The 22,500-nt window shown below is 48.4% G+C and overlaps 1 protein-coding gene across 1 annotated transcript in view; it reads left to right on the forward strand.

Moving 5' to 3' along the window:
• The window catches only part of dglucy (D-glutamate cyclase), a gene marked incomplete at both ends in the record, with an annotated part of 27,623 nt that overhangs the window by 3,826 nt on the left and 1,297 nt on the right, over nt 1–22,500 (forward strand). The window contains 10 exons of the mRNA XM_079531136.1: nt 3,761–3,884; nt 4,514–4,667; nt 6,513–6,602; nt 7,094–7,208; nt 7,528–7,678; nt 7,911–8,033; nt 9,332–9,553; nt 18,419–18,536; nt 18,634–18,776; nt 19,318–19,417. Of these exons, the coding sequence (XP_079387262.1) occupies nt 3,761–3,884; nt 4,514–4,667; nt 6,513–6,602; nt 7,094–7,208; nt 7,528–7,678; nt 7,911–8,033; nt 9,332–9,553; nt 18,419–18,536; nt 18,634–18,776; nt 19,318–19,417 (1,340 nt within the window). The remainder of the gene's footprint in view (nt 1–3,760; nt 3,885–4,513; nt 4,668–6,512; nt 6,603–7,093; nt 7,209–7,527; nt 7,679–7,910; nt 8,034–9,331; nt 9,554–18,418; nt 18,537–18,633; nt 18,777–19,317; nt 19,418–22,500) is intronic.

The raw sequence follows: 22,500 nt of genomic DNA on the forward strand, positions 1-22,500 counted from the left end.
AGAGGTTCTCACAGGGTTAAAACCTTATGTTTCTATATCAGAGGTTCTCACAGGGTTAAAACCTATGTTTCTATATCAGTGGTTCTCACAGGGTTAAACCCTCATGTTTCTATATCAGAGGTTCTCACAGGGTTAAAACCTATGTTTCTATATCAGTGGTTCTCACAGGGTTAAACCCTCATGTTTCTATATCAGTGGTTCTCACAGGGTTAAACCCTATGTTTCTATATCAGTGGTTCTCACAGGGTTAAAACCCATGTTTCTATATCAGTGGTTCTCACAGGGTTAAACCCTCATGTTTCTATATCAGTGGTTCTCACAGGGTTAAAACCTCATGTTTCTATATCAGTGGTTCTCACAGGGTTAAACCATCATGTTTCTATATCAGTGGTTCTCACAGGGTTAAACCCTCATGTTTCTATATCAGTGGTTCTCACAGGGTTAAACCCTCATGTTTCTATATCAGTGGTTCTCAACCTTTTTTCATGTCAAGGACCCCCAAAATTATCTGTATTTGGCTGCCGACCCCCATCTGAAAATATGTAGTTCCAGGGACCACCTCCCAGAAGCAAAGATTTGAGTTAAAAACGTTCACTGTGAAAGAATATATATTCAAAAGATTTGTTCCACATTATCACAATTTTCACGATAAGTATTAATGCAGGTACGTAGAAACGTAAATACTCTTAACTTTACGTGAGTAGTGTAGATTTCTTAGATAAAATTACTATACTCTTATACTGGCGTATACATTTCCAAGACAAATATATTTGCTTTTACTCAGAGTAAATTTGCCTGTATAGCGGCGGTCCCCCAAATGTTTTTGGCCACTATAGTTCCACACTCACTCCAGAGGGCCGCTATAGTTCCACACTCACTCCAGAGGGCCACTATAGTTCCACACTCACTCCAGAGGGCCGCTATAGTTCCACACTCACTCCAGAGGGCCACTATAGTTCCACACTCACTCCAGAGGGCCGCTATAGTTCCACACTCACTCCAGAGGGCCACTATAGTTCCACACTCACTCCAGAGGGCCACTATAGTTCCACACTCACTCCAGAGGACCACTATAGTTCCACACTCACTCCAGAGGGCCACTATAGTTCCACACTCACTCCAGAGGGCCACTATAGTTCCACACTCACTCCAGAGGGCCACTATAGTTCCACACTCACTCCAGAGGGCCACTATAGTTCCACACTCACTCCAGAGGGCCCCTATAGTTCCACACTCACTCCAGAGGGCCACTATAGTTCCACACTCGCTCCAGAGGGCCACTATAGTTCCACACTCGCTCCAGAGGGCCACTATAGTTCCACACTCACTCCAGAGGGCCACTATAGTTCCACCCTCACTCCAGAGGGCCACTATAGTTCCACACTCACTCCAGAGGGCCACTGCATTTCCACACTCACTCCAGAAGGCCACTATAGCCGATCTACAATAGCTATTTTTTTTGCTATATTTTGAATTGCAAACCTGAATAATTTTTTGAATTGGAATCCTGAAAAATAACCTTTTTTATTGAATTTCAAATGCATTTAAGTTATAGTTATTGTTAACTTCATGAACTGTTAACATAACTACATTGGACACACAAAGACAATAACATTTTAATACTAGTCATTAAGTACTAGTCATTTAATACTAGTCATTAAGTACTAGTCATTTAATACTAGTCATGAAGTAATTAAAGTGGGTTTAGAATTGTAAACAGCTGAAATCAATACTATATCAGTATTCTGATATTAACATGCGGGCCGCATTAAGTGAAGGTGGGGGCCGCATGTGGTCCCCGGGCCGCCAGTTGCCCACCCCTGGCCTACAGCAAAAGCAGAACATTAGATTTAATATAATAACAGTAACGTTATTTCTAGAAATACTTGTATTTAACCCATTTTGACCTGAGATCAGATTCTATAAATGTCTTCTACATCCTGACAGTTTTCTGAAAAAGCTATGTTTCTATGTCAGTCGTTCTTTGATTTTTCAAAAATAGCAGATCTACAAGCTCGTAGCGCGCCACTCGGTGGCGCGCTACGAGCTTGTAGATCTGCTATTTTTCAATAGCTAAAGCATAGCATAATGCTAACACAAAGGGGTTCAGTCAACATGTTGAATAGTTTTCTCTCCTGCCTGTTAATCTGTTACTCGCTCACAGGTATAAAAACACCACATGGGTGAATGTTTGATTGGTCACGTGGTGCGCAATCACTTTTGACCAATTAAATGGCTCCGTGGGCTGTTGGCAGAGAGCCAATGACGGTTGGCCGACGCTGGGCGGAGCTTGCCAGAGCCATAGAGTAAGACAGAGTTATACGACATGATGGGCCTTCAGGCTCTTCTACATCAGTGTTGTTTTAGTCGACTAAAACTAAGGCGGAAAATGTCCGTCGACTACCTTTTTCCACTGACGAAAAACTATTGGAAACTAAATAAACTAAAGCTATGACGACTAAAACTGAGACTAAATATACTGACGATTTCGTCAACAAAAGGTTATGAAGGGACTAGTGGACCAGAGATCCAGTATAAGTCGTTTTACATTCGGTTGCTGAAACTAGCCGCTCTACAAGCTCACACCGCGTCGCAGCGCGCTGTGAGCTATTTTCAGCATGTGTAAAAACAGTCATTACGACGCCATCAAGGCCCGCCAAAATACATTTTAGTCGACTAAATCAGGGGTTCTCAACCTGTGGGTCGCGACCCCTCGAGGGGTCGCCAGATTATTTTTTGTGCAACTGAATGGCTGTAAAGTGGAAATGAAGAGTTTACATATAGTACACATAGTACATGCATACACCTTCCCTAATGATTATTGTTCCGCTGGATATAGTAATCAGCGTTTGGTTTCTATTAATAAATATGCACTGTGTAAAGTTAAACTTCAATAATTCTTAGTACTATAACTATAACCAAGAGAGCCTTTCACCCCAAAGCAGGCTAAGGTACAGGAAGGTGTGAAATGTGACACCTCCGTCTCCCTCTCAAGCGAAAGGGAATGTCAGAAACAGGCCAGAGCTAGTCAGCATTACTAACCCAATGACTGTGTCTAACTATAAAACATTATGTCTGCATTTATCTAAAGGTGGATATGTAATCCCAATGCCTAAAAGGAATGTAAATAACTAATGTGTTAAAACCCTAAACAAGAGAGGGGGCAAACTGCCATGAATAGCTGAAGTCAACAACAGGACCACTATTGTCTCTATTATTGTGGTTATTGTAGCAGTCAATTTATATTGGGGGTCGGGAGGGGGCGGGCGGGGGTCCCGAGACGTTGCCAAAGCATTTTCGGGGGTCCCCGGCCAGAAAGGTTGAGAACCCCTGGACTAAATCACCTGTAGATAGACTAAACCAACACTGACACATTCCAGGTGACTATAAAATGTGACTAAAACTAAGTGAAAACTATTCACACTAGGCTATACACCAGCAGCTGTGTAGAAACCAGGAACACAACTCTCTACTCTATGGCTCTGCCTCCACCAGCTGTGTAGAAACCAGGAACACAACTCTCTACTCTATGGCTCTGCCTCCACCAGCTGTGTAGAAACCAGGAACACAACTCTCTACTCTATGGCTCTGCCTCCACCAGCTGTGTAGAAACCAGGAACACAACTCTCTACTCTATGGCTCTGCCTCCACCAGCTGTCTAGAAACCAGGAACACAACTCTCTACTCTATGGCTCTGCCTCCACCAGCTGTGTAGAAACCAGGAACACAACTCTCTACTCTATGGCTCTGCCTCCACCAGCTGTCTAGAAACCAGGAACACAACTCTCTACTCTATGGCTCTGCCTCCACCAGCTGTGTAGAAACCAGGAAAACCAGTCCTGCCGCTCACGGCGAGAAGAAGCATCTCTGTGACTCTACTGTGGGTGCGTCTGTGTGTGTTTGTGTGTGTGTGTGTGTGTGTGACTGGCGATGGAGCGATTAGCTAGTTTAAGTCCATCTGAGCTCCGATTATTGATCAGAGATGAAGATCCTCGAATTAAATCCACTAGCGGTCTGGCAAACGGTAAGAATTTACCTCTTTGGACCTGAGGTCGCTTTTAACCACTTTAATCATATTTATACATCTGTGTCACCTTATAGCTTTTAACCTCCATTATTTTAAGCTTTAGCTGTTGGAAAAAATAGCATATCCGAGCTTGTAGATCGGCTATTTTTGAGCACTAGTGATAATAGAAACATGACAGAAAACCCATGATTTAGAAGACATTTGTAGAATGTTTTTTTTAATACTTCAAAAAGCTGATCTACATCGACACAATGTGAGCTTGTAGATCGACACAATGTGAGCTTGTAGATCGACACAATGTGAGCTTGTAGATCGTCTTTTTGAAAAATCACTCAGATAATATTTATAAATGATTGATAACTTTTTGATTATTGATATGACTAATTGTGTGCGTGCGTGCGTGTGTGTGTGTGTGTGTGTGCGTGCGTGCGTGCGTGCGTGCGTGCATGCGTGCGTGCGTGTGTGCGTGCGTCTCTGTGACATCAGGATTCCAACAGGCCAATGTCCTCATTCTACCCAAACAACTGGCCAATGACTTTGAAGCATTCTGCCGTCGTAACCCCGCCCCTCTGCCCCTCCTCTACCGTAGCCAACCAGGAGAGACTTCCTGTCCGCCACTCGCTGCCCATGCTGATGTCAGGTACCTGTCTGTCTGCTTCCTGTCTGTCTGTCTGTCTGTCTGTCTGTCTGTCTGTCTAATCTAAACTATGGAATGAACTTCCCATTGCAGTCAGAACTACAGACTCACTCCCAATCTAAACTATGGAATGAACTTCCCATTACAGTCAGAACTACAGACGCACTCCCAATCTAAACTATGGAATGAACTTCCCATTACAGTCAGAACTACAGACGCACTCCCAATCTAAACTATGGAATGAACTTCCCATTGCAGTCAGAACTACAGACTCACTCCCAATCTAAACTATGGAATGAACTTCCCATTGCAGTCAGAACTACAGACTCACTCCCAATCTAAACTATGGAATGAACTTCCCATTGCAGTCAGAACTACAGACGCACTCCCAATCTAAACTATGGAATGAACTTCCCATTACAGTCAGAACTACAGACGCACTCCCAATCTAAACTATGGAATGAACTTCCCATTGCAGTCAGAACTACAGACTCACTCCCAATCTAAACTATGGAATGAACTTCCCATTGCAGTCAGAACTACAGACTCACTCCCAATCTAAACTATGGAATGAACTTCCCATTGCAGTCAGAACTACAGACTCACTCCCAATCTAAACTATGGAATGAACTTCCCATTGCAGTCAGAACTACAGACTCACTCCCAATCTTAACTATGGAATGAACTTCCCATTGCAGTCAGAACTACAGACTCACTCCCAATCTAAACTATGGAATGAACTTCCCATTGCAGTCAGAACTACAGACTCACTCCCAATCTAAACTATGGAATGAACTTCCCATTGCAGTCAGAACTACAGACTCACTCCCAATCTAAACTATGGAATGAACTTCCCATTGCAGTCAGAACTACAGACTCACTCCCAATCTAAACTATGGAATGAACTTCCCATTGCAGTCAGAACTACAGACTCACTCCCAATCTAAACTATGGAATGAACTTCCCATTGCAGTCAGAACTACAGACTCACTCCCAATCTAAACTATGGAATGAACTTCCCATTGCAGTCAGAACTACAGACGCACTCCCAATCTAAACTATGGAATGAACTTCCCATTGCAGTCAGAACTACAGACTCACTCACAATCTAAACTATGGAATGAACTTCCCATTGCAGTCAGAACTACAGACTCACTCCCAATCTAAACTATGGAATGAACTTCCCATTGCAGTCAGAACTACAGATTCACTCCCAATCTAAACTATGGAATGAACTTCCCATTGCAGTCAGAACTACAGACTCACTCCCAATCTAAACTATGGAATGAACTTCCCATTGCAGTCAGAACTACAGACTCACTCCCAATCTAAACTATGGAATGAACTTCCCATTACAGTCAGAACTACAGACTCACTCCCAATCTTTCACCGTAGTCTGAAAACCCACCTCTCAGCCCGTAGCCTAGACGACCTTACAGGCGTATGGAAAGACTCAATTTATGTAGCTTAGATGTTATAATTTAGCATCTTCTCTATTATGTATTGTATACTCATAGTTTCACTGTACAGATAATCTACTGTCTGTCTGTCTGTCTGTCTGTCTGTCTGTCTGTCTGTCTGTCTGTCTGTCTGTCTGTCTGTCTGACTGACTGACTGACAGCCCCAAAGTGCACTTTGGCCTCTAGAAACCTGTAAATAAATTAATCTTTACTTTTTCCTTGAATGATTCTCTATATAAAAAGTTTATGACCTCTCTCTCTCTCTCTCTCTCTCTCTGCTCTCTCTCTCCCTCTCTCTCTCTCTCTCTCTCTCTCTCTCTCTCTCTCTCTGCTGTGTCTCTCTCTCTCTCTCTCTCTCTGCTGTGTCTCTATGTCTCTCTCCCACCAGGTCAGACATCTCTCAGTATTGTGTTTTTGAAGAGGGTCGTCTGGTGAAAAGCGTGTCCAGTTTGCAGGACTACATGGACGAGGCAACGAGGTAACCATGGCGACCGACGTAGCAACACTTAACCCCTAAGACCCCTCAGTAACCATGGCGACCGACGTAGCAACACTTAACCCCTAAGACCCCTCAGTAACCATGGCGGGGGGGTACGGTGTTAGCAACTTATTTCAGTTCTGGGCGGGAACCCCTTTTCAAGCATTATGTTATACTTTAGCTATTGAAAAATAGCAGATCTACAAGCTCTTAGCGCGGCTCCGAGCTTTGAGCTTGTAGATCTGCTATTTTTTTGAAAAATCTTGAAAATGTGGCGCAAATCTTTGAATATATATTCTTTCAGAGCGAACGTTGTAAATCAAATCTTTGCTTCTGGGGGTGGCCATTTGGCGGCCAAATACATATAATTTTTGGGGTCCTTTGTAGAATCGTGGTCAGGTTTAAATGGGTTAAACTGTTTTAACTGTATTAATATTAATATGTTGTTAATGTATTAATAATATTAATATTATGTTCTTAATGTATTCCAGGGACCAGATGGTGTGTTTCTATCTAGGATGTAGTTTTGGTTTCGAGGGAAGGTTGAAGGAAGCAGGAGTTCCTGTTAGGAACCTAGAGCAAGGATGCAACGTCAGCATGTACCGAGTAGGCGCACGCACGCACGCACGCACGCACGCACCTCACGCAAGCAAGCACGCACGCACGCACCTAACGCACGCACGCACGCACGCACCTCACGCACGCACACTCTAGCTAGAGATACAGAGACAATCTGTGTGTGTGTGTGTGTGTGTGTGTGTGTGTGTGTGTGTGTGTGTGTGTGTGTGTGTGTGTGTGTGTGTGTGTGTGTGTGTGTGTGTGTGTGTGTGTGTGTGTGTGTGTGTGTGTGTGTGTGTGTGTGTGTGTGTGTGTGTGTGTGTGTGTGTGTGTGTGTGTGTGTGTGTGTGTGTGTGTGTGTGCGCAGACTACAGTCCCCTGCGTTGCAGCAGGAGCGTTTTGGAGCCCCCTGGTGGTGACTATGCGTCCTGTCCCTGCTAGCATGTTGGCTACGGCAGTTAGCGTCACACACCAGAACACACTGATGCACGGAGCGCCCATACACATAGGAGACGCAGGTACGTACACACACACACACGGAGCGCCCATACACATAGGAGACGCAGGTACGTACACACACACACGGAGCGCCCATACACATAGGAGACGCAGGTACACACACACACACACGGAGCACCTCATTATAATAATAATAATAATGAATATGCTAATTATGAATGTGTTAATTATGAATATGCTAATTATGAATATGCTAATTATGAATATGCTAATTATGAATATGCTAATTAGCTCTGCTAGGCATCGAGGACCTTTCTGCGCCTCATTACGGGGAGCCGGTGGAGTCGCACGCTGATGATGTCACCGTGTTCTGGGCCTGTGGAGTGACGGCCCTGGAGGCGGTCCTTAGCAGCAGTGAGTGCTGTTGATTGGCTGATGTACTCTATGGAGGCGGTCCTTAGCAGCAGTGAGTGCTGTTGATTGGCTGATGTACTCTATGGAGGCGGTCCTTAGCAGCAGTGAGTCCTGTTGAATGGCTGATGTACTCTATGGAGGCGGTCCTTAGCAGCAGTGAGTCCTGTTGAATGGCTGATGTACTCTATGGAGGCGGTCCTTAGCAGCAGTGAGTCCTGTTCATTGGCTGATGTACTCTATGGAGGCGGTCCTTAGCAGCAGTGAGTCCTGTTGAATGGCTGATGTACTCTATGGAGGCGGTCCTTAGCAGCAGTGAGTCCTGTTCATTGGCTGATGTACTCTATGGAGGCGGTCCTTAGCAGCAGTGAGTCCTGTTCATTGGCTGATGTACTCTATAGAGGCGGTCCTTAGCAGCAGTGAGTGCTGTTGATTGGCTGATGTACTCTATAGAGGCGGTCCTTAGCAGCAGTGAGTCCTGTTGATTGGCTATCAAACGACATCAGTAGTGTATCAATGCATTGGATTGTTCAGGACTCTATCAAGCTGTTACCTCGTTAGGCAGTTAATTGGACCTCGTTGAGGTGTTAATTGTACCTCCTTTCTATTAGTACCGCCCAGCGCCCAGGACGAAGTTCACCGTCCTTTCAATTAGTAACACCCGACTCCCAGGACGAAGTTCACCGTCCTTTCAATTAGTAACACCCAGCGCCCAGGACCAAGTTCACCGTCCTTTCAATTAGTAACACCCAGCGCCCAGGACCAAGTTCACCGTCCTTTCTATTAGTAACGCCTGACTCCCAGGACGAAGTTTGATCCAAAAGACGAAGTTTATTGATATGCAAACGGATCGCATGGGTCCACAGCCTAGGAGCGCCTGTTGTCCTCGATGTTGCGCAAGAGTGAGACGTCATCGAAAATGCCCCCCCCCCGCCCGTTTAGCCGACGACAACGAAAATCTTAAAACGTTAATAACTCGCGATCTAAATCATCCCGTCTAATTATGAAAAAAGAGCCTGTGTTTGACGGCCCTCCGCTGTCCAGTCGCTAGTCGCGATAGATTTATTCTTACCTCCCGTTGTTGTCCATCGCATCGATAGTGGTGTGGCTATTGTTAGCTGCTACACAGACATTCACAACAACATCTGGTCCGTCTGTAAAAGTCTGTGGTTATAAATCGACTGGGCGCTATAATGTAATAGATTAAATAACCCCTGGGCAATTAAGGTGTTTAATTGGACCTCATTATGGTGTTAATTGGACCTCGTTAAGGTGCTAACGAGGTATGTTTGGCCCCACAGGGCCTCCGGTGGCGTTCACTCACTCTCCGGGCTGTATGTTCCTGACCGACCTTCCTGACTCCTCCCCTTCCTCCTGTGTGGCCCCGCCCCCTGACCCCGCGACCCCTGAGCTGACCCCGCTCTGCTTCAAGATATCCCACAATCCCTTGCTGTACAGCCTGGCGTCGCAGCGAGCCGTGGAGCGAATCAGAGAGCTGGAGAGGATCATAGGCGAAGACCCAGGTACGTGCGCACGCACTGTACGCACACGCATGCACTGTACGCACACGCATGCACTGTACGCACACGCATGCACTGTACGCACACGCATGCACTGTACGCACACACATGCACTGTACCCACACGCATGCACTGTACACACACACACGCATGCACTGCACGCACACGCATGCACTGTACACACACGCATGCACTGCACGCACACGCATGCACTGCACGCACACGCATGCACACGCGCATGCACTGTACGCACAAGCATGCACTATATCTCCACACTCCACACAGGGGCCACATTGCATGTTACTGTCGTAGCAAAAACAATAGCAGATCTACAAGCTCAAAACGCGCCACAGTGCGACGCGTTTTGATCTTGTAGATCTGCTATTTTTTGCTAGATAAATTAGGATCCTGAAAAGTAACATTAATTTCAAATGCATTTAGTTATAGTTTGTCACGATCCGTGACCTGTTCTGTCACCCTGATGTGTTTCCTTATGTTCCTTGTTTTTGGGTTTTACCTTTGTGTACTTTTACCTTTTTATTTTGTAGTATCTAGTGTCTCTTGGTTTCCCTGTGTTGCCCATGTGTACCTGCCTTGTCTAACCCTGTGATTAGTGTAGTGTTCTCCACCTGTGTCCTGTCAGTCTCCCAGCCAATCACCTGTGTCCTGTCAGTCTCCCAGCCAATCACCTGTGTCCTGTCAGTCTCCCAGCCAATCACCTGTGTCCTGTCAGTCTCCCAGCCAATCCCTGTGTCCTGTTAGTCTCTCAGCCAATCACCTGTGTCCTGTTAGTCTCTCAGCCAATCACCTGTGTCCTGTTAGTCTCCCAGCCAATCACCTGTGTCCTGTCAGTCTCCCAGCCAATCACCTGTGTCCTGTCAGTCTCCCAGCCAATCACCTGTGCCTCTCATCCTGCCTCTCATCCTGTCTCTCATCCTGCCTCTGCCTCTCATCCTGCCCCTCATCCTGCCTCTCATCCTGCCTCTCATCCTGCCTCTCATCCTGCCTCTCATCCTGCCTCTCATCCTGCCCCTCATCCTGCCTCTGCCTCTCATCCTGCCTCTCATCCTGCCTCTCATCCTGCCTCTCATCCTGCCCCTCATCCTGCCTCTCATCCTGCCGCTCATCCTGCCTCTGCCTCTCATCCTGCCCCTCATCCTGCCTCTGCCTCTCATCCTGCCCCTCATCCTGCCTCTCATCCTGCCTCTCATCCTGCCTCTCATCCTGCCTCTCATCCTGCCGCTCATCCTGCCTCTCATCCTGCCTCTCATCCTGCCTCTCATCCTGCCGCTCATCCTGCCTCTCATCCTGCCTCTCATCCTGCCTCTCATCCTGCCTCTCATCCTGTCTCTCATCCTGCCTCTCATCCTGCCTCTCATCCTGCCTCTGCCTCTCATCCTGCCTCTCATCCTGCCTCTGCCTCTCATCCTGCCTCTCATCCTGTCTCTCATCCTGCCTCTCATCCTGCCTCTGCCTCTCATCCTGCCTCTCATCCTGCCGCTCATCCTGCCTCTCATCCTGCCTCTCATCCTGCCTCTCATCCTGCCTCTCATCCTGCCTCTCATCCTGCCTCTCATCCTGCCTCTCATCCTGCCTCTCATCCTGCCTCTCATCCTGCCTCTCATCCTGCCCCTCATCCTGCCTCTCATCCTGCCTCCCATCCTGCCCCTCATCCTGCCTCTCATCCTGCCTCTCATCCTGCCTCTCATCCTGTCTCTCATCCTGCCTCTCATCCTGCCTCTGCCTCTCATCCTGCCTCTCATCCTGCCTCTGCCTCTCATCCTGTCTCTCATCCTGCCTCTCATCCTGCCTCTCATCCTGCCTCTCATCCTGCCCCTCATCCTGCCTCTGCCTCTCATCCTGCCTCTCATCCTGCCTCTCATCCTGCCTCTGCCTCTCATCCTGCCTCTCATCCTGCCCCTCATCCTGCCTCTGCCTCTCATCCTGCCTCTCATCCTGTCTCTCATCCTGCCGCTCATCCTGCCTCTCATCCTGCCCCTCATCCTGCCCCTCATCCTGCCCCTCATCCTGCCTCTGCCTCTCATCCTGCCTCTCATCCTGCCTCTCATCCTGCCGCTCATCCTGCCTCTCATCCTGCCCCTCATCCTGTCTCTCATCCTGTCTCTCATCCTGCCTCTCATCCTGCCTCTGCCTCTCATCCTGCCTCTCATCCTGCCGCTCATCCTGCCTCTCATCCTGCCTCTCATCCTGCCTCTGCCTCTCATCCTGCCTCTCATCCTGCCGCTCATCCTGCCTCTCATCCTGCCCCTCATCCTGCCCCTCATCCTGCCCCTCATCCTGCCTCTGCCTCTCATCCTGCCTCTCATCCTGCCTCTCATCCTGCCGCTCATCCTGCCTCTCATCCTGCCCCTCATCCTGCCTCTCATCCTGCCTCTCATCCTGCCTCTCATCCTGCCTCTGCCTCTCATCCTGCCTCTCATCCTGCCGCTCATCCTGCCTCTCATCCTGCCTCTCATCCTGCCTCTCATCCTGCCCCTCATCCTGCCTCTCATCCTGCCCCTCATCCTGCCTCTCATCCTGCCCCTCATCCTGCCTCTGCCTCTCATCCTGCCCCTCATCCTGCCGCTCATCCTGCCCCTCATCCTGCCTCTGCCTCTCATCCTGCCCCTCATCCTGCCTCTCATCCTGCCCCTCATCCTGCCTCTGCCTCTCATCCTGCCTCTCATCCTGCCGCTCATCCTGCCTCTCATCCTGCCTCTCATCCTGCCTCTCATCCTGCCTCTCATCCTGCCTCTCATCCTGCCTCTGCCTCTCATCCTGCCTCTCATCCTGCCTCTCATCCTGTCTCTCATCCTGCCCCTCATCCTGCCTCTGCCTCTCATCCTGCCTCTCATCCTGCCTCTCATCCTGCCTCTCATCCTGCCTCTCATCCTGCCGCTCATCCTGCCCCTCATCCTGCCTCTGCCTCTCATCCTGTCTCTCATCCTGCCTCTCATCCTGCCTCTCATCCTGCCTCTCATCCTGCCTCTCATCCTGCCTCTCATCCTGCCTCTCATCCTGCCTCTCATCCTGCCTCTCATCCTGCCTCTCATCCTGCCCCTCATCCTGCCTCTCATCCTGCCTCTCATCCTGCCTCTCATCCTGCCTCTCATCCTGCCCCTCATCCTGTCTCTCATCCTGTCTCTCATCCTGCCTCTCATCCTGCCTCTCATCCTGCCTCTCATCCTGCCTCTCATCCTGTCTCTCATCCTGTCTCTCATCCTGCCTCTCATCCTGCCTCTCATCCTGCCTCTCATCCTGCCGCTCATCCTGCCCCTCATCCTGCCTCTGCCTCTCATCCTGTCTCTCATCCTGCCTCTCATCCTGCCTCTCATCCTGCCTCTCATCCTGCCTCTCATCCTGCCTCTCATCCTGCCTCTCATCCTGCCTCTCATCCTGCCTCTCATCCTGCCTCTCATCCTGCCTCTCATCCTGCCTCTCATCCTGCCTCTCATCCTGCCTCTCATCCTGTCTCTCATCCTGCCTCTCATCCTGCCTCTCATCCTGCCTCTCATCCTGTCTCTCATCCTGCCTCTCATCCTGCCTCTCATCCTGTCTCTCATCCTGTCTCTCATCCTGCCTCTCATCCTGCCTCTCATCCTGCCTCTCATCCTGCCTCTCATCCTGCCCCTCATCCTGCCTCTCATCCTGCCTCTGCCTCTCATCCTGCCTCTCATCCTGCCTCTGCCTCTCATCCTGCCTCTCATCCTGTCTCTCATCCTGCCTCTCATCCTGCCTCTGCCTCTCATCCTGCCTCTCATCCTGTCTCTCATCCTGTCTCTCATCCTGCCTCTCATCCTGCCTCTCATCCTGCCTCTGCCTCTCATCCTGCCTCTCATCCTGCCTCTCATCCTGCCTCTCATCCTGCCTCTCATCCTGCCTCTCATCCTGCCTCTCATCCTGCCTCTGCCTCTCATCCTGCCTCTCATCCTGCCTCTCATCCTGCCTCTCATCCTGCCTCTCATCCTGCCTCTGCCTCTCATCCTGCCTCTCATCCTGCCTCTCATCCTGCCTCTCATCCTGCCTCTCATCCTGCCTCTCATCCTGCCTCTCATCCTGCCTCTCATCCTGCCTCTCATCCTGCCTCTCATCCTGCCTCTCATCCTGCCTCTCATCCTGCCTCTCATCCTGCCTCTCATCCTGCCTCTCATCCTGCCTCTCATCCTGCCTCTGCCTCTCATCCTGCCTCTCATCCTGCCCCTCATCCTGCCCCTCATCCTGCCTCTCATCCTGCCTCTGCCTCTCATCCTGCCTCTCATCCTGCCTCTGCCTCTCATCCTGCCTCTCATCCTGCCTCTGCCTCTCATCCTGCCCCTCATCCTGCCTCTCATCCTGCCTCTCATCCTGTCTCTCATCCTGTCTCTCATCCTGCCTCTCATCCTGCCTCTGCCTCTCATCCTGCCTCTCATCCTGCCTCTCATCCTGCCTCTCATCCTGCCTCTGCCTCTCATCCTGCCCCTCATCCTGCCTCTCATCCTGCCTCTGCCTCTCATCCTGCCCCTCATCCTGCCTCTCATCCTGCCTCTCATCCTGCCTCTCATCCTGCCTCTCATCCTGCCTCTCATCCTGCCTCTGCCTCTCATCCTGCCCCTCATCCTGCCTCTCATCCTGCCTCTGCCTCTCATCCTGCCCCTCATCCTGCCCCTCATCCTGCCTCTCATCCTGCCTCTCATCCTGCCTCTCATCCTGCCTCTGCCTCTCATCCTGCCCCTCATCCTGCCTCTCATCCTGCCTCTCATCCTGCCTCTCATCCTGCCTCTGCCTCTCATCCTGCCCCTCATCCTGCCTCTCATCCTGCCTCTCATCCTGCCTCTGCCTCTCATCCTGCCCCTCATCCTGCCTCTCATCCTGCCTCTGCCTCTCATCCTGCCTCTCATCCTGCCTCTGCCTCTCATCCTGCCTCTCATCCTGCCTCTCATCCTGCCTCTCATCCTGCCTCTGCCTCTCATCCTGCCTCTCATCCTGCCTCTCATCCTGCCTCTCATCCTGCCTCTCATCCTGCCTCTGCCTCTCATCCTGCCTCTCATCCTGCCTCTCATCCTGCCTCTGCCTCTCATCCTGCCTCTCATCCTGCCTCTCATCCTGCCTCTGCCTCTCATCCTGCCTCTCATCCTGCCTCTCATCCTGCCTCTGTCTCTCATCCTGCCTCTCATCCTGCCTCTCATCCTGCCTCTGCCTCTCATCCTGCCCCTCATCCTGCCTCTCATCCTGCCTCTCATCCTGCCTCTGCCTCTCATCCTGCCCCTCATCCTGCCTCTCATCCTGCCTCTCATCCTGCCTCTCATCCTGCCTCTGCCTCTCATCCTGCCTCTCATCCTGCCTCTGCCTCTCATCCTGCCTCTCATCCTGTCTCTCATCCTGCCTCTGCCTCTCATCCTGCCTCTCATCCTGCCTCTCATCCTGTCTCTCATCCTGCCTCTTATCCTGCCTCTCATCCTGCCTCTCATCCTGCCTCTCATCCTGCCTCTCATCCTGCCCCTCATCCTGTCTCTCATCCTGCCTCTCATCCTGCCTCTCATCCTGCCCCTCATCCTGCCCCTCATCCTGTCTCTCATCCTGTCTCTCATCCTGTCTCTCATCCTGCCTCTCATCCTGTCTCTCATCCTGTCTCTCATCCTGTCTCTCATGATATGTATATCATGTATGATATACATAATTACACATGATGAGTTTTGAAGTAGAGAGGCAGGTATCCTCCATATCCTGACCCTCAGTCTGAAGTAGAGAGGCAGGAATCCTCCATATCCTGACCCTCAGTCTGAAGTAGAGAGGCAGGAATCCTCCGTATCCTGACCCTCAGTCTGAAGTAGAAAGGCAGGTATCCTGACCCTCAGTCTGAAGCAGAGAGGCAGGTATCCTGACCCTCAGTCTGAAGTAGAGAGGCAGGTATCCTGACCCTCAGTCTGAAGTAGAGAGGCAGGTATCCTGACCCTCAGTCTGAAGTAGAGAGGCAGGTATCCTGACCCTCAGTCTGAAGTAGAAAGGCATCCTCCGTATCCTGACACTCAGTCTGAAGTCGTTATTCAGACTGAAAGCTGTTTAATAATATAGTTTAACACCTTGAGGGCTCGGGCCTATTTAATCCATTCATAAAATGTGCCCATCATTTATAGCGCCCGGACCACTTTTATCGGCGGACCGGAAGTTGTTGTGAATGTCTGTGTAGCAGCTAACAATAGCCACACCACTCTAGAGTCGATCGACAACAACGGGAGGTAAGAATAAATCTATCGCGACTAGCGACTGGACAGCGGAGCGCCGTCTAACACAGGATCTTTTTTCATAATTAGACGGGATGATTTAGATCGCGAGTTATGAACGTTTTAAGATTTCCGTTGTCGTCCGCTAAACAGGCAGGGAACATTTTCGATGACGTGTCACTGTTGTGCAACACCGAGGATTGGGCAACAAGCGCTCCTAGGCTGTGGAGCGATGCGATCGGTTTTGATATCATTAATCTCCGTCGTTTTTATCAATCTCCGTCTCGGGCAACTGACCGTGCACTTGAACTTGACGGTGATCTCCGTCTTGCGCCCTCAAGGTGTTAATAGCTGGATCGTTACGCTCGCAATGAAGTTCCCTCAGCTACTCTACACTGCCCTACACTATACTACACTACCTACCTACCACTACCACACTATACTACACTACCTACCTACCACTACCTACCACTACCACACTATACTACACTACCTACCTACCACTACCTACCACTACCACACTATACTACACTACCTACCTACCACTACCTACCACTACCACACTATACTACACTACCTACCTACCACTACCTACCACTACCACACTATACTACACTACCTACCTACCACTACCTACCACTACCACACTATACTACACTACCTACCTACCACTACCTACCACTACCACACTATACTACACTACCTACCTACCACTACCTACCACTACCACACTATACTACACTACCTACCTACCACTACCTACCACTACCACACTATACTACACTACCTACCTACCACTACCTACCACTACCACACTATACTACACTACCTACCTACCACTACCTACCACTACCACACTATACTACACTACCTACCTACCACTACCTACCACTACCACACTATACTACACTACCTACCTACCACTACCTACCACTACCACACTATACTACACTACCTACCTACCACTACCTACCACTACCACACTATACTACACTACCTACCTACCACTACCTACCACTACCACACTATACTACACTACCTACCTACCACTACCTACCACTACCACACTATACTACACTACCTACCTACCACTACCTACCACTACCACACTATACTACACTACCTACCTACCACTACCTACCACTACCACACTATACTACACTACCTACCTACCACTACCTACCACTACCACACTATACTACACTACCTACCTACCACTACCACACTATACTACACTACCTACCTACCACTACCTACCACTACCACACTATACTACACTACCTACCTACCACTACCACACTATACTACACTACCTACCTACCACTACCACACTATACTACACTACCTACCTACCACTACCACACTATACTACACTACCTACCTACCACTACCACACTATACTACACTACCTACCTACCACTACCTACCACTACCACACTATACTACACTACCTACCTACCACTACCACACTATACTACACTACCTACCTACCACTACCTACCACTACCACACTATACTACACTACCTACCTACCACTACCTACCACTACCACACTATACTACACTACCTACCTACCACTACCACACTATACTACACTACCTACCTACCACTACCTACCACTACCACACTATACTACACTACCTACCTACCACTACCACACTATACTACACTACCTACCTACCACTACCACACTATACTACACTACCTACCTACCACTACCTACCACTACCTACCCTACACTACTCTACACTATACTACACTACCTACCACTACCTACCACTACCACACTATACTACACTACCTACCTACCACTACCTACCACTACCACACTATACTACACTACCTACCTACCACTACCTACCACTACCACACTATACTACACTACCTACCTACCACTACCTACCACTACCACACTATACTACACTACCTACCTACCACTACCTACCACTACCACACTATACTACACTACCTACCTACCACTACCTACCACTACCTACCCTACACTACTCTACACTGCCCTACACTATACTACACTACCTACCACTACCTACCACTACCACACTATACTACACTACCTACCTACCACTACCTACCACTACCACACTATACTACACTACCTACCTACCACTACCACACTATACTACACTACCTACCTACCACTACCTACCACTACCTACCCTACACTACTCTACACTATACTACACTACCTACCACTACCTACCACTACCACACTATACTACACTACCTACCTACCACTACCTACCACTACCACACTATACTACACTACCTACCTACCACTACCTACCACTACCACACTATACTACACTACCTACCTACCACTACCTACCACTACCACACTATACTACACTACCTACCTACCACTACCTACCACTACCACACTATACTACACTACCTACCTACCACTACCTACCACTACCACACTATACTACACTACCTACCTACCACTACCTACCACTACCACACTATACTACACTACCTACCTACCACTACCACACTATACTACACTACCTACCTACCACTACCTACCACTACCACACTATACTACACTACCTACCTACCACTACCTACCACTACCACACTATACTACACTACTCTACACTGCCCTACACTACTCTACACTGCCCTCAATCCATGATTTCTCCACCAGGTGGGCGTGGCATCAAGGCGTTGTTCCTTCCGGACGATCTGATTGGCTGCTGTCTGTCGCTGTCACATGCTTCCTCTGTCGCCATAACGACCGGCTTCCCCACACACTATATGCACAGGTACGCGCACGCACGCACACACGCGCGTGCGCGCGCACACACATTTTAACGATGTCATCAAACTGTCGGCGATGATGATGTCACTTCCTGTGTCCAGTCCTCCAGAGGAGACGGACGGCCCACCTGGAGCCATCGCCATGGCAACCATGCTGCTGTCGCTAGGCAAACACGTTACCATGGTGACCGACCGCAGGGCCCTGCAGCTCAACCAATCACTGATGGACGACGCTGTGAGGTCAGGTGAGCTCGACCTATCACTGACGAGCAGTGTTGTTTTTGGCAGCAAGTTTTGATTTTAGTCACATTTTAGTCACCTAGAATGTTTTAGTTTTAGACGACTAAATATCATAAGATTTTAGTCGACTAAATCTACAGTTGATTTAGTCGACTAAAATGTATTTTGGCGGGCCTTTATGCCGTCGTAAACCTGCTGAAAATAGCAGATCTACAAGCTCACAACGCGCCGCAGCACGGCACGTGAGCTTGTAGATCTGCTATTTTCAGCATGCAACCAAGTGTAAAATGACTTATAGTGGATCTCTTGTCCACTAGTTCCTTCCTAACATTTTAGTCTAGTTTTTATCTGTTGACAAAATTGTCATATTTAGTCTTAGTTTTAGTCACCATAGTCTTTATTTAGTTTCCGTCAGTATAAAAGGTAGTCGACGAACATCTTTCGTTTTAGTTTTAGTCGACGAAAACAACCCTGTTGACGAGCTCAGGTGAGTTCAACCATGACGGCTTAACGAGATGAATGACTTGTGGACCAATCATCTCGCAGGTGTGCTGAAAGCTGCCGTCCCATTGGTCAGCTTCCAGAACACGGGCCCAGACTCCGCCCTCCACTTCCTGTGTCACCATGGAGACCGCAGCAAGCCCAGGTCAGGTGACCTTTTGACCTCCAGTTGACATCACAGGTCCATTTGGTTGACCTTTTGACCTCCGGTTTACATTACGGGTCCAATTAAAGGGTGTGTGTGTGTGTGTGTGTGTGTGTGTGTGTGTGTGTGTGTGTGTGTGTGTGTGTGTGTGTGTGTGTGTGTGTGTGTGTGTGTGTGTGTGTGTGTCCTATCAAATAATTATATTTCTATTAGGCAACATTCGATGTCATTTCAGGTTTGGGACGTCATCCAAAGTGGATGGGATGAAAAATATGAAAACGTGAATAACTCTTGATCTAAATCAATGCTTCCAATTCTAACCAAAGATTATCCTGTGTTAGACGGCCCATCGCCGTCCCGTCGCTAGTCTCGTTGGAAGTAATCATACCTCTGGTGGTTGGCGATCCTCTGGGGGGTGTTTTGGTAATCATACCTCTGGTGGTTGGCGATCCTCTGGGGGGTGTTTTGGATACATGCTCACCTGTCCCTCTCCATTTTAACATATTGAGAGCCCACGCAAAACTGCCCAAAAATCACTTTCACCTAGAAAATCCATTCACATTTTTTATAATTCAGCTGACTGTGGAGACACATGCTGGAACCTTTTACTTTGAAATGTTTTATAGTTTCTGAGTTATTTAATTTAAACGCCAAATGCATTCTCAATGGCAAAAACACAAACTTTGGCACCACGTATTAAAAAAAAAAAAAATCATTGTTTTGATTTTTTTAAATACAAAATAAAAAAGACGTCTTGGGCTATGCCCGTGCGGTAATACCAATACCGTCTTGGGCACAAAATGTGTTAAGGGTGGGATGAAAAATCGTGAATAACTCTTGATCTAAATCAATGCTTCCAATTCTAACCAAAGATCATGTGTTAGGGCCGATTCATACTCCTATTTTACCGCTGTAGTGCCGAAACGATTTCGGCTCGTCAGAAATTTTCAGTAGCACCGAAGAGCCGACTTTAGGACGGTACCCGCCCCCCCCCGAACCTCAAATGACGTCACATTGTAGGCTCTGCAGAGCCCAACCCACTTTTATTCGGCTCTAAAATAGGAGTATGAATCGACCCTTAGACGGCCCATCGCGGTCCCGTCGCTAGTCGCGTTGGAAGTAATCATACCTCCGGTGGTTGGCGATCCTCTGGGGGGTGTTTTGGCTACATGCTATGCTACATGCTACATGCTATGCTATCTAGCACAAAGCAAGATGGCGTCCGTGTCACCTTGAAATGGGCTCTGAAGCTGCAAATCGCTGGGCGCACTGATGTAATGGTTCCACACGCCGCTGGGCACGCAGGGTGTTAAAACAGTACTGTGTGTATGTGCGTGCACCCAGACAGGGTGTTAAAACAGTACTGTGTGTATGTGCGTGCACCCAGACAGGGGGTTAAAACAGTACTGTGTGTATGTGCGTGCACCCAGACAGGGGGTTAAAACAGTACTGTGTGTATGTGCGTGCACCCAGACAGGGTGTTAAAACAGTACTGTGTGTATGTGCGTGCACCCAGACAGGGTGTTAAAACAGTACTGTGTGTATGTGCGTGCACCCAGACAGGGGGTTAAAACAGTACTGTGTGTATGTGCGTGCACCCAGACAGGGTGTTAAAACAGTACTGTGTGTATGTGCGTGCACCCAGACAGGGTGTTAAAACAGTACTGTGTGTATGTGCGTGCACCCAGACAGGGTGTTAAAACAGTACTGTGTGTATGTGCGTGCACCCAGACAGGGGGTTAAAACAGTACTGTGTGTATGTGCGTGCACCCAGACAGGGTGTTAAAACAGTACTGTGTGTATGTGCGTGCACCCAGACAGGGCGTTAAAACAGTACTGTGTGTATGTGCGTGCACCCAGACAGGGTGTTAAAACAGTACTGTGTGTATGTGCGTGCACCCAGACAGGGTGTTAAAACAGTACTGTGTGTATGTGCGTGCACCCAGACAGGGTGTTAAAACAGTACTGTGTGTATGTGCGTGCACCCAGACAGGGTGTTAAAACAGTACTGTGTGTATGTGCGTGCACCCAGACAGGGTGTTAAAACAGTACTGTGTGTATGTGCGTGCACCCAGACAGGGTGTTAAAACAGTACTGTGTGTATGTGCGTGCACCCAGACAGGGTGTTAAAACAGTACTGTGTGTATGTGCGTGCACCCAGACAGGGTGTTAAAACAGTACTGTGTGTATGTGCGTGCACCCAGACAGGGGGTTAAAACAGTACTGTGTGTATGTGCGTGCACCCAGACAGGGTGTTAAAACAGTACTGTGTGTATGTGCGTGCACCCAGACAGGGCGGGTGGGGCCCTAGCAACCGGCCCTAGCAACCGGGCTGATTCTAAACATGGCTAGGCTTTCTTATATCGATATAAATCGCCTTAGAACACCAACACTTGTCCTGAGCATCAAGGTTTTTTTTTCCCGATAGGACCAGTATAATCGCATCAAATGTGTTAATCATATTCCATCATATTCAATGTGTTAATCATATTCCATCATATTCAATGTGTTAATCATATTCCATCATATTCAATGTGTTAATCATATTCCATCATATTCAATGTGTTAATCATATTCCATCATATTCAATGTGTTAATCATATTCCATCATATTCAATGTGTTAATCATATTCCATCATATTCAATGTGTTAATCATATTCCATCATATTCAATGTGTTAATCATATTCCATCATATTCAATGTGTTAATCATATTCCATAATATTCAAGGGCTTTTGGTGAGAAATAAAGCACTGCAGTGTCTGTGTCCAGCTGATGCTCGTTGGCGCTCGTTAATGCCATATGCATCAAAGCAATATAATAAGTCTCTGCAGCCGTTTTTTCCGTTTCGGACGAGAATGTTCCTTTTGGTCCTAAAACAAAATCCCGCTCATCAACTAACCGGTTAATCGCTCCATGAGGTCATCAATGTCCAATTAATCAATTAATCGATAATTTGGTTACATGTGTTCACTGTCAGAGATAGTCCATATAACTGTTCTTAATGCACTCCTAGGTTTGACCACCTGGTGGCGATAGAGGGATAGTCTAACTGTTCTTAATGCACTACTAGGTTTGACCAC

The sequence above is a fragment of the Electrona antarctica genome, assembly GCF_951216825.1.
Source record: "Electrona antarctica genome assembly, contig: scaffold_72, whole genome shotgun sequence".
Classification (NCBI taxonomy): domain Eukaryota; kingdom Metazoa; phylum Chordata; class Actinopteri; order Myctophiformes; family Myctophidae; genus Electrona; species Electrona antarctica.